Source organism: Chenopodium quinoa, unplaced genomic scaffold, assembly GCF_001683475.1.
Source record: "Chenopodium quinoa cultivar QQ74 unplaced genomic scaffold, ASM168347v1, whole genome shotgun sequence".
NCBI classification, from domain to species: Eukaryota; Viridiplantae; Streptophyta; class Magnoliopsida; order Caryophyllales; family Amaranthaceae; genus Chenopodium; species Chenopodium quinoa.
The window spans coordinates 479,993-492,550 of record NW_018745684.1 but is presented as its reverse complement, the minus strand read 5'-3'; the positions used below and the strand labels follow the sequence as shown (position 1 = coordinate 492,550).

General features: G+C 33.4%; 1 protein-coding gene across 4 annotated transcripts; it reads right to left on the bottom strand.

Annotated features, from left to right (window-relative positions):
* Positions 1 to 1,909: 1,909 nt before the first annotated feature.
* Positions 1,910 to 11,905, bottom strand: LOC110717763 (ATP-dependent RNA helicase eIF4A-like). 4 transcript variants are annotated; one of them, XM_021896531.1, is made up of 8 exons: positions 11,772 to 11,905; positions 11,641 to 11,689; positions 11,415 to 11,552; positions 8,611 to 8,826; positions 8,073 to 8,112; positions 7,892 to 7,989; positions 2,547 to 2,703; positions 1,910 to 2,262 (listed from the first exon to the last, which is right to left on the bottom strand). In XM_021896531.1, the coding sequence occupies exons 1-7, from the start codon at positions 11,831 to 11,833 to the stop codon at positions 2,590 to 2,592; spliced, it is 717 nt and encodes a 238-aa protein (XP_021752223.1). In that variant the 5' UTR covers positions 11,834 to 11,905; the 3' UTR covers positions 1,910 to 2,262; positions 2,547 to 2,589. The 4 variants fall into 4 exon arrangements, with proteins under 4 accessions (XP_021752223.1, XP_021752221.1, XP_021752220.1 ...); XM_021896529.1 differs by having other exon boundaries at positions 1,910 to 2,259; XM_021896528.1 differs by having other exon boundaries at positions 1,910 to 2,703.
* Positions 11,906 to 12,558: the final 653 nt, after the last annotated feature.

The window sequence follows — 12,558 nt, the reverse complement described above, 5'->3', positions numbered from 1 at the left end:
AGCTCTGTCTGTCACATATTAGTTAGCTCTATTTAGGGTGCCAAGACTGCCAACCCCCCCCCCCCCCTCTTCTCTCTCTCAAAAATAAAAACTATGCGTCCTGATAAGTGGGCACATTAACTTAGGACAGAGAACAATTTGTTAAACCTGGAGAAAAGAACAAGCTAAACACATAACTTTTTTTTTTTTTTAAGAACACATACTCCATACTTGGTATTAGATTAGTACACTAATCATTTTTCTAAAATTATTAATAGTTTATGATTAATCAGGATCATTAATAACGTGGCGGTTTTCATCTAGGTACGTGTATTACCAGGTCTAGCAGCCCATAAGAAAGATTGATGTGTACGTACAAAATTCCCTTTCGCTACGTGCATGCCAGGAGAATTATCTGATTGCTAAGTCAGTACTACACGGTTGCATATTTGAACTTTCAAAGCCTTAAAAAACAACTTATCAACTACACTTCATTAATTATAAAACCTTAAGAAACAAAATTAAATTAGATTATAGCTAAATCAATGATAAACTATTACGGAGTATTAAAGATAAATTGTCAGAACCACCAATAAGGAGACATTTCATGCCAAGATTATTAACGACGTGCATTACAGCATGCACAATTGCACATATACAAGTCAGCGTATATATATTATTATTATAATAAGGGTGGATTAGTCTAGTTATAACAAACACGTAAACATTACTATTTGACTTTTTTCATTTATATTATTTACTTGTAATACGAAGTATTTTTTTTCATCAACAATTTATTAATGTTTATTCGTTTAAATGTACAGTGTGCTGGGTGTGACAGCTTGCATGATGCTAAGTGAACAATTTATCCACAAATTATACAATGGTGATTCAACAAATAAATAAACCACAACCTTTGATGCCAATTAATTTATTTGGTTTGAATCAAATTCCGTCCATATCATCTACCCTTGTGGCTCTTTCTCACAAATAATTCAGGCCGTAATCATATATCCCCCCCAGAATTTAACATTTTACCACTACATACTGCAAAGAAACCTGGTCCAACTCTTTGGTATTAGTGGTATTACTATTAACATACGTTAAGAGGCATATTAGACAGCAGAATTAGTTCAACTACTGTCGTTTATTTTTGTCCAACATACCTGTATTGCCGTACTGTAGTTTAGTTATCAAAAACTTACTATTTTAGTATTATTAGGTACAAAAAATACAATTGAATTTTGAAGCTTTCCACAATGTTGATGTTAAACTAGAACCCATCTCCTTATTTCTATTAACAATCAGGCATTTAAGTATTCAAATCAATATATCATACATTCATAAATCATACTAGAAAGTCGTTACTTCTAAAAATTGCCTAGTGCAAAAGATAATCGTATGCATAAGTTAAAAGAAAAGTTATGCGTTTAAAGAAGTAGAGGTAGACTAAACATATACAGCTTTTTCATCGTAGCCTAGAAATAGATCTATCTGCCTCCTCAATCCATACAGTAATAAGCAAAGTAATGTCCACTCAATTACAGGATAAAAACATTGGAACCTAGTTCTTACTTCTTAGGTGGAATGCCAATAAGTTTAGATAAATTACAAAAAGTAATGATCATATCAAGTGATTACGGAGTGCTATAGTATTAGCTACTGTACATGCCTACATCCGAATAATAATGAAGCTCCCACGTTAACTAAAATGACTGAAGTTTAAGTAGAAAATATAGGTGGTTCACACTATAAATTTGTTAGGATACAAAAATATAGTGTGAACTGTGAAGCCCTGTGAACCACCTATATTTTCTACTTAAACAAATCAACCCCATAATTAATCCGTTCAAAAACATAAGCTTTGAAGTCCAAGACAAGAGATAAAATATAAAGGGAAAATTTGTCAAAATTATAAAAACATGAATGAGGAAACTTATAAGCTACTGTAAAAAATCCTTTCACTTTCAGACTTCAGTACATCGGAGAAAAAAAAAATTATTTTTTTTCACTTTGGTAAAAAAAAAATTATTTCTTAATGTGCACAAAAAAAGACATAGAAATCTTATCAAATGGCATCCAAAAATAGCAAATATACTAGGAGTCTAGGATACTGTCAGCATGCATGCTAAAGTGATGAACAAAACATCAATCGTGGATAGCCAACAAAACATAAATATTCAGAAAATATCGTCACCCATGACATCGATCTGATACTTATTTAATTGTGGATTCTCAACAATTATCTGGAGCAGTTCTTTTTCTGAAGGTTCCTGAATCCTGCTAGATTACAGGAAACTAGACATGAGTCTGACCAGCCGCCATATTGCATATTCTACTCTTCTAAACGTGTTTCTAGATAATGCAACTATACTACTCCGTAACACATACTAAATACTTTATCCTAAAGCTCTTCCCCCACCCCCCCCCCTCTCTCCCCCTCTCCTTTCTATTTTCTTCTGTGTCTCTTTCTTTCTCTCTCTCCTCAAATGAGTGTGTGCTACACGTTGGATTAGGGAGATATATCTAGCATGTTTACTCAAAAACTTATTAAATTAGCTGCTGACCTGTTTGGCTGAACAATTATAATAGCATCACGAAAGAGCTTAGTCAAATCAGACATTCAAGTATATGCACAGTTACAGCTGAAACAACAGCTATTTTGCCCCTATACATGCAAATTTGATCTGCTCCTTGCTTTCTGCTAGGGATCACAAAATCCACCTGCAAAAGAAATTATAATTAGTTCAGTAAGCTTAAAAGAAAACTCATCTCACTTTAAGGGGCAAACCAGACAATCTGTCAATCATCAAATTAACATATACACAGGCAAAATGTATATAAGGAAACCAGTCACATGTTACCCCTACCAATTAGGTACACAAAAATGCAAACATTACTAGCACAATAAAAATTATATAAACAATATCTTAATTCATACCCCATTTGTTTCTAAACATTCGATGTTTTTTTTGTTTTTCGAGATCTAACTAACTTTGACTTCAATTTTTCTATCATATTACATCAACAAAAATTGTATATATATTATACTACAATCAAATTAAATTGCAAATGCAGCTTTCAAAATCTTTTCATAAAGAAAAGACAAATATTTAAGCATGCAAAGTCCATTGCCACAAAGTCCATAATAGCATACACTATCTCAAATTCTCAACCAAACATATAAGCACTCCCAGTAATACACCATCCTCCATACCAACCCAAGCCTCTAAAAGGATATAATTTGAATTGTCACCAATTAGCTTAAATTTGCAACTTAACTATTATACACCTTCCAATTTACAAACTAACTATTAGAAAAAATTTGAATCAAAACTAACAAGAGAAATGTAAATTTCAAGTTCACACAATGAATACATTTTAGTATTGATAATACAAAAAAGTAAAAAACATCAGTTGATAGAGCATGATTGATAATACAGAAAACACACCTGAGGGTAGGAAAAAAAAAAAAAAAAACCCTAATTTTTAAATGTCTTCTTGCTGACTATTTAGTTACATCAAATACCCTGTCAAGAAAGAGAAAGACAGCAAGATTCGTTCTACTAGAGAACGTTGCTTGCATGGACAAATATCATCTCCTTCAAATTAGATAAGTACAAAGTATACAAAGTAGACCAATTGAAACTCGCCCCCTTTTCTAATAAACACAAATATTATATTTGTTGTCGGAATCAAAAAGTTAATAACAATAAAAATAATTATTCCTGTTGTGGATGTGTCTAGGTTGATCCTAGCAGCACGCTCTCATCCAAAAACATAATGTACAGATTGATAAATAAAAATAATAGAAGCTTCACTATAGTATTATCCCCATAAATTATTAGTTTGCCTGGTAGTATATTTTAAACTTCGTCAAATACTTAATATTCAGGAGCACTCATTTAATATTTATGTTTTATTCTAAGTCAGCCTAATTATATAAACGTACAATGAAACATGTAGATTCGGCATTTTTAATTCCTAGGATGGAATAAATCACAACGGCATTACAAGCATTGAGTATAAAATACAGGCACAAATGTCAACGAAGCCAATTTGTCGAAGGCTCAAAGCTTAACGGAGTCAAATGCTCCTATCTTCTTTTCTTTTTATTTTTCCCCTATCCTTTGGCTAGGTAAAAGTCAAAGGTTGCAAATATGTGATCCACGATAGCAGAGGGATAGACTTAGTAACATAATTAAAGGTAAAATTGTATGTGTGCTCCACTGAGCTAAAAATATAAGAGATGTTTACGCCAACTCACTACAAAACATAAATAGCATGCACGTCCGCTTAAGCAGTTACTTCAAGCTACTATATAGCTGTAGAACTATATGCTAGCAGCCTAATAAGAACCTAGAAAGACTATGGGCTAGGTCATATATTGATTTTATACTCAATATCCTTGCACTATGATTAGGAAAATGGTACCACTCAGCAGAAGACATGCTCCAAATTTAAACACAAAGGAGTGCTTTCAGCCTTTTCATGTTTTCAAACCTTAAACAACTTTTACGGTAACAGATTTACATGTTCATGACAAAGCACTACTGCCACATCATAAATAGCATCAGCAATTCAGCATTACTAATACAGTAATCCCTTTCTTGTTAGCATGTTGAGTGACCAAACCTATTCCACAACAAATGTAATACTCCCTCCGTCCCATATTATAATTCCTGTTTTCCTATTTTGGAGACCCAAAATGTTGTTCCTGTTTTTATTTTTGGATAGTATGTAAAGACCATTATACCCTCATTTTTTTTAACTTTATTCATTGTACTTCCTGAATTACCCTTGAATTTTCCACTTGCCTTATACTTTTTTTCCACTTTCTCTCTCTAACTTTGGTCTATAATTGTACTTTTCACCTTTTTTATGTGCTTTATTCACTTTCTCCTCTCTACCCTTTGTCTATAATTGTACTTTTCACCTTTTTTATGTACTTCATCCACTTTCTCCTCTCATTTCTTAAATACCATAAACACAAATAGAAACTATATATTGGGACGGAGGGAGTACATAATCTTTAGCTACCTAAATCGGAGGTTGGAGTTAATTCAAATCATTTTGTTAACATGAGCCATAACCCTTCACACTAATCCAACCCATTTTACTATAGTAACTCTTGGTCAAAAAAAAAACATAAACCTATAGTAACTCACTTTAACAGGTCAGAATCTAATATGTCGAAATAGTTTAATATTATGCCAACTTATTGACTAGTTAATTCATCAAAATTTACAAAAGTTACATCAGGTTTTGCCAAATATGGAACATACAAATATGCCATAAACATGTTTGGGCCCTATATAGTTTACCTTAATTCTCCCTCTTTTTTTTTTATAAGTTATAAATATTCAATGTCATTTATCCCAAAATTGCTTCAAAGTTATCTCTATGATTCGAGTATAAATCAAAATAAAAATAGAGAAAATTCTATTAGCACCCTCAAATATTTTAACAATTGATTTGTTACAAATTTCAGCAAGACAAATTGAAATTCTAATTGAGTACTAGTATAGTAGCATACTAGCGTTTGCTAGTATAACTATTTTTACCCTCGTTAAAAGAGAAAAGGCGAACATAAATTTCTTTTATATTGTTTATGTCAACAAAATTGTGTACAAAGTATATAACTTTTAGAAATTTCTATATATATATTATATATTGTGTATATAAAGATATTTTATATTGTATTGGAAATTTAGGAATATGTACAAAACATCATACGGGACTATCATCAAGAAACAGAGGGACTGAGGGAGTGTATTTTGTGTGTGACGGATATGTTTCAAAGTTCCAATATGATATAACCTTATCTTATTTTATTTTATCTAATTTGAATAAGCAATAAGTTCTTGCAAATTTGCAATAAGGTGGGCTAAACAAGGCCTAACTGAACACTAACATTATACGGAGTATTGAATTATAAATGTCAATCACGTAGACATGTTTAAGTGTTTAACTAAATGGATTCAAAAACTTCAACACCAATCCCCTTATTCATGTCAGATAGTTGCCGTATTGCCACGTAAAATGAGGTTGGGCAGAAATCATTTTCCAGAAAAATCAATTCACCCAACTTCCCTTGTTTGGTCAGTGAAGGGGTATAAATATTTTCTCAAGTTAAATTGTTTTCGAGATGGCAGACACAACCATATATTTATTTAATAAAGCACGAGTCAGGTCAACATGCTCATCAACATGGAGGACTGATATAGCCACTATTCAGTCAGTAAAGAGGCTTATGTTACAGGAGATCTTATTAACGGAGCAAACTCAGAATTGCTGAACTCGTACCCCAAGTAGGATGTGCAGAAATTTAGACATAATTTGGCCATAGTTGAGTGCAGATGAATAAGCTTCAAGTGAGTTAAGAACCATAAACCTTTAGACTACAAGAATTTTTAAATTTTTCTCCTTAACATGAGGTAATTAAGCAGAATAAAAATCCCCAGAAATACGAAAATATTTTTTTCCCTTAATAGTATTCCCTTGCCTTTTCACCCAAAACTCCCACTAAATCATCAGTCATTTGTAGTCTATCACTCCATATTGGGATGTCCTAGGAATTCTACTTGCCTAAAACAATAACAAGAAGAAGAAAAACAACTTTGGGGACTGCACACAAACAGCTAAACATTGTATAATCCAGCCTTAAAGAATCTTCAATCATTAGTTGTAAATGGAACCTATTGAATCCACCTACATTCACTTGATTTAGCTGATTTGCCACATTAGAGACATTCTGCATTATTTATTTAATTTAATGTAATAACTTAATCCTACCCTTAAATCCTGAAGTTCGTCGATTTTAAATCAACTCCTAACATGTATATTGCTAAAGCACACAACTGATTATCCTGGATGGAAGATCCAGTAGTATTAGGTAAGAAGATAAATCTCATTAAAAAAATTTAAATTGAAAAAAAAATGAACCCAAAGTCCACCAAAATTTAAGAAGGGGGGAAAAACTCCAATCTCACAATACATTAAAAAGGGGCAAGCTGGGAACCACCCCATGAGCCTAAAGTGACACTAAATGCACCTCTCAATTCAATAAAGATGCCAAAGAAAGATGAGTCTAATCACTACAGTCCTCACTGAACTCCCATAATAGCAAAGAAAGCAACCTACCACGGTTTTTTTCCCTTGAGCCTTCCAAAATTCATATGTAAATAACCCAGAATAGTAAATAGGACAGCTCAATGAACATTAAACACTAAAACAAGCTGAACAGTCTCTGCTACCAAAAAATCGCCACATGACAATTCCAAAAACAAATGTTTTGTCTCCTTACTAGCAAGAAAAACCGTGCACACATTAGGAGATTAAAGACTCTTTGAATCTCTGAACTAGCAAAATATCACAGCATTCACAAATACTAAATTCTCCAGATTTATGACCCAAGCAAAAGCGTTCCCCTTTTGGTGAAGATTATGAATTTGGAGCATTTTGCATCTTGTAAGTAGCTATGGATGAACAAATAAATGACCCCAAGGAATCAGCCAACCACACCCTTAAACATACTCCATATAATTTAGGAACAAAAGCTGAATACCATTTTGAAGAATGTACTAAGAACTAGTAGCTTTTTCATATACTTAAGCAGCAGCCTAACCTGACTAGAAGAATGTACTAAGAACTAGCAGCCTAAACATACTCCATATAATTTAGGAACAAAAGCTGACTTATTGTCACAATATCTCAGATACCTGAGCAGGAAAAATTGAAAAATTATAGCATCCATAAGAAAAAGATTGAGATAAAAGTGAATTAAAAACCCATAACAGAATCAGTAAATCTTATGAAAATTAATACAGCATTAGGAAAATAATCATCATCCAATTTTTACATCACACTGATTTGCGTTTTTCTCTATAGAAAGAGGGGAAAATGAACTAACCTGTATGGGCATCTCAGCAATGATAAGATTACTGGCTTCTTCAATGCTCTTAAGAGTCACTACTTCACCCCCGACAACCATGTTAATCACAATCCCATCTGCAGCCACTTACACAGTACATAAAGCATGGTGTTTAATAACAATATAACATGATAATCACGTAAAAGTAAGTATAAAGCACCTGAAGCTAAACAAGCTGTCATCCGCCTCATATATATTTCCTGCAATCAAGAATTAAGCCAGCATAATTATTCGCCAAAATAATGAAAATAAGGCAGGCATATATACTCCCCAATTACTGTTAAGGCAGTTTTTTTTTCACAAGATCAAAACATAATAAATACACAGGCTAACAAGAATACTAGAGCCATAACTCAATATACACTTCTATTTCAGAGAAAAACAGATGCAGATTATAGAAAAGATGATGTGATAATGGGGCCAGCGAAATCCATGTATAAGTTCATTAACTGCCAAGGGAGTTGGTTACAGGGGATTAGGGCATAAAGAACCTAAGCTATGACCATTCAACAAGTGAAATAAGTTAAACAGTATTAAAATACTAAGCAAAAGAAATTAAAGAATGTTATTCACTAATGTATAAATGTCACTAATACTCAAGATATAATCACACTAGGGATAAAAACGCTTTTTCAAGCTTAAAGCATAAGCACAAAACAATGCAGACTGCATCAAATTTCAAAAAAGCAACATATCACCTTTTTTGCTGGCAACTCATAATTTATGAGAATACGAGCAGGAAGAGGATATTCACTAGAAACAATAGGAAGACAAGCATCAGTCACAACTACCATATGAGACTTGAGCCCTTCTTCCTCATCTTCACCCCCAACAGCACTTTGGTTCCACTTGACGACTGCATGACGGAAATTCTCAAGTATTTGTGCACGATCTGATTCAGCAAGATCACTATACTGCCAATAGTTATAAACTAAAATCCATAAGTGGTTGCACTGAAAATCTGAAATCTTCTCCACATGCCCCCAAAAAAATGCTATGAAACTGAATAGAAAAATGCCAATAATATAGTGACAAGTGTCTAAGCTAAATGAGATGCCTCTTCAATCCTCACGACTAGTGGCACAGTTTTTAAAACTGAGATGCAGAGTTACAATAGATAACCGTCATAGGGCAAATGTATTACTAACTTGGTGAAAATGCACGAGGCTCTTAAAAGGTTACACCTTTGTTCATGACAAGGTGGAGTAATGTATGATTTGTAATTCCAGAACGAATGAGGAATGTCTAATGATCCCTGGAATGATAAGCTTTGTTCTACCCTTCTAACTTGGTCTTCCTAACTTTTAGTCCGCCAGCTCTTGGTGAAATTGGCAGAGTAATACAACAACAACAACAACAACTAAGCCTTAGTCCCAAATGATTTGGGGTCGCCTAACATGAATCTTCATAAGGAACCGTACAATATATAAAAAAAGGGACGTAACAAGATAATTATTTGAAAGAGTTTGAAAAAAGATTAATAAAGTGAGAAAACGAAAAAAGCATTCAAGAAAAATTAAGGAAGTTTTAAAAGAGAACTAAGAATAAAATTCAAGAAAGTTTTAAATGAGTGGTTAAAGCGTTAGAGTAAAAACCATAAAGGTTTGAGAAAACTTTAGCAAAGGAAAACAATACAGTTCATACAACATTAATGGGATAAAATAATAAAATTAAATACGAAGAAAATTTAGAAAGCATATATATAATCACGACACAAACTTTACTTGGTAGTAGGTACACTAGGGGTTAGATTTACAGAGCAATTGGAAATATAAGACGGGAATTCATATGGCCAAGGCCACAAAATGCCACAAGAATGCTATAAAAAACATGTGACGGATTCCCCAATCCTTGATTGATACATGGCAAATTGGCAATCCCAATTAGCCACATTTGAAAGGAGATAACAAATCAAAAAATTAAATAAAAAAAAAAATTAAGGCATACCTCAGCACAGCACATAGTTCCCTTTCCTAGGAAGATTGGCCCAACAATGCAGCCCACAAATCCACAATACATAAGAAAGCAGAAATGTATGAGGGAACTTGTCCAATCTATACTAAAGCATTTTAAAACATTTCTAAGCAAGTTCATATGCAGCCCAACAATCCACCCACAGATCCACAATACATAAGAAAGCAGAAATATATGAGGAAACTTGTCCAGTCTATACTAAAACATTTAAAAACATTTCTAAGCAAGTTCATATGCTATATGGAAGCATGGCACTCACCTAAATTCAGTGAGTTTCACAAATTAGAAACATAATTTGTACAATACTTGAACCCATGACCTCAAATTCTCAACAATAAATACATTTCCAATAAGGTATGCCATTTGTCTTTCTTTGAGTTTCTTTCAAAACTAAACATAATGAGCAAGCAAGTGAGCGAGAGGGAGAGAGATAAGTGATACACTAGAGAAGCCAGTAAAGTGACAGCTACGAGCCTTCAAATGTTTTGTTACAAGGTCAGGTTCGCAGAAGCTTAAAACCTGCCATCTAGGAATTGCAAAAGTGGTCCTAAGGCTAACTAAGTTGATAAATTGACACCAGAAGCACGAGATGAGGAGCAGCAACTGTCGCATATCTAAATTGAGAAGCTTCTTCTTATACTATTTACTACAAGTGCGCATTATTAAGAAATTCATTTTGCTCAGCAAGTCGCTATTGGCTGGAAATCTGGAATGCCATGAGCTGACATGTAGTTACCGGTAATTAAAAATGATTGTACAACATCAACATTGCCACTAAATAGCTTATCATTCCAAGGATCATTAGGCATTCTTCATACATTCCAGAATCACAAATTATATATCACCCTTTGATTTTTCAGAGGGAAAAAACAGTACCTTACCAAAATATCATTTGTGATAGTCATGTCATCCCCACCTCTCCCCATCACCAAAATTAAGTGGAATAAATGAAGAAAACAAGGTGTCATCTACATGCAACTACAATTTTTTAACAGGGAAAGTACTGCTAATTTTCCTACTAATGATCATCCTATCCAGCGCGAAGGAAACAAACCCCCTTTCTGCCCCCCCCCCAGCCTACCTACTCATGCTCTAAGCTCGACCAAAGGTCAAGAATGTGGTCTAGCGGAATACAAAAGTCATCTGTATCAAGTGATACAGCAATTGCTAAGTAGTCCTTCGCCACTACCATAGCTGGCTGAAATAGCTTAAAGGAAGGGTTCAAGTCCCTCTTCAACTCCTAGCTTCGCTGATTACTGCTTAGTGGTAAGGAATGGAGTAGGCCGTAGGCGGCGAGTAAAGTGCATAAGCTTTAGAGTTAAAGAGAGGCAATGTGATTAAAGTGGAATTTAATAGGACATGCCATCGCATAAAAATCCAGCAATCAAAACCTAATCCTAAATTTTATCATAATTGTATAAAAAATAATCTTGATATCAATAAAAAGAAACATAATCAAGTTAAATAAGAAAATTCTAGAAAGTTAAATTATAAACAAAATACGAGTAGAAAGGATTTGAAGTGGTACCAGTGAGGAGAGAGAAATGTAAGGAAGGGATGAGACAGTTGAACAAACAGCATCAAGCTCGTCACGAGAACTACAACACACAACAATAGGAAGCCCAGATCTTCTTCCTACTACTCCAAGCAAATCAACCAATGTCTCCTGCATATTACGAGTATAAATCAACCTCAAATTCCAGAATTTAAGAGATTAAGAACAAAAATATCAAAATTAGGGTAGAGAAAGCGACCATTTTGAAAGGGAGGCGATCGACGGCGAGGTAGAAGTGGCGAGATTGCCTGCAAGGAGAGTTGCGGGTTTCCTTTAGAGTAGAAGCGAAAATAAATTGGAAAATTTTGAGAGGATGGTGAATTTACGTACCCGATTGAGTGTGACGGCGGTTGCGACGGTGACGAAGGGGTTTCTCCGATGTCAGTCGCCATTTGCGAACTTTGGTTGCTGGGAAACCGGAATAACGGCCTTTATCTATCTACTTGTACTCCGTATCTTCTAAAATGTTTTTAGTCTTCAAGTTCAATTATGGAATGAATAGAGACCTCTATCTTATTTTTGTAGAACTAAAATTATTTTTACTCGTACTAGATTGAAATTATTTTTACTCGTACTAAATTGAAATTATTTTTACTTAACTAAAATTTATTTTTTACTGAACTGAAATTTATTTTTGCTAAAGTGAAAATATTTTTACTAATTTTCTATTATAATTATTCTTTAAAATTACTGATTTTTACTAAATTGAAATTATTTTTACTGAACCAAACTTATTTTTACTGAACTGAAATTATTTTTACCGAATATTATTATTTTAAGGTGAAGTGAACAAGGCCTGATTAGTTAAAACTTACAAGATCGATTTGCAAAAATTTATACTCCATAGAAAACTTACAAGACCAGATTATTGAGTGGGTCCGTGGGGGTCAATACGCAAAAAGTCAATAGTGGGCAAGCTTACAGTGGATTTCTTAGCATGTTAGTTTTTAAAGTAATTCAAGACAAGAATTACTAATAAATGTGGGAACAAAACCTAAAATGAAGTATAATTCAACTAGATTATACAACAATCAATATTATTCAAAATATTACAACCAAACACCAAATTATCAAAGTATTACAGAAAATACTAAGAAAATCACTAATGTGAAAGATA

Coding starts and splice junctions, on each gene's coding strand:
- LOC110717763 (XM_021896528.1), bottom strand. CDS start 11,833: ATGGCGACTGACATCGGAGAAACCCCTTCGTCACCGTCGCAACCGCCG. Junction 11,553..11,640: donor ATCGCCTCCCTTTCAAAATG/GTCGCTTTCTCT, acceptor CGTAATATGCAG/GAGACATTGGTTGATTTGCT. Junction 8,113..8,610: donor ATGAGTTGCCAGCAAAAAAG/GTGATATGTTGC, acceptor TCTTGATTGCAG/GAAATATATATGAGGCGGAT.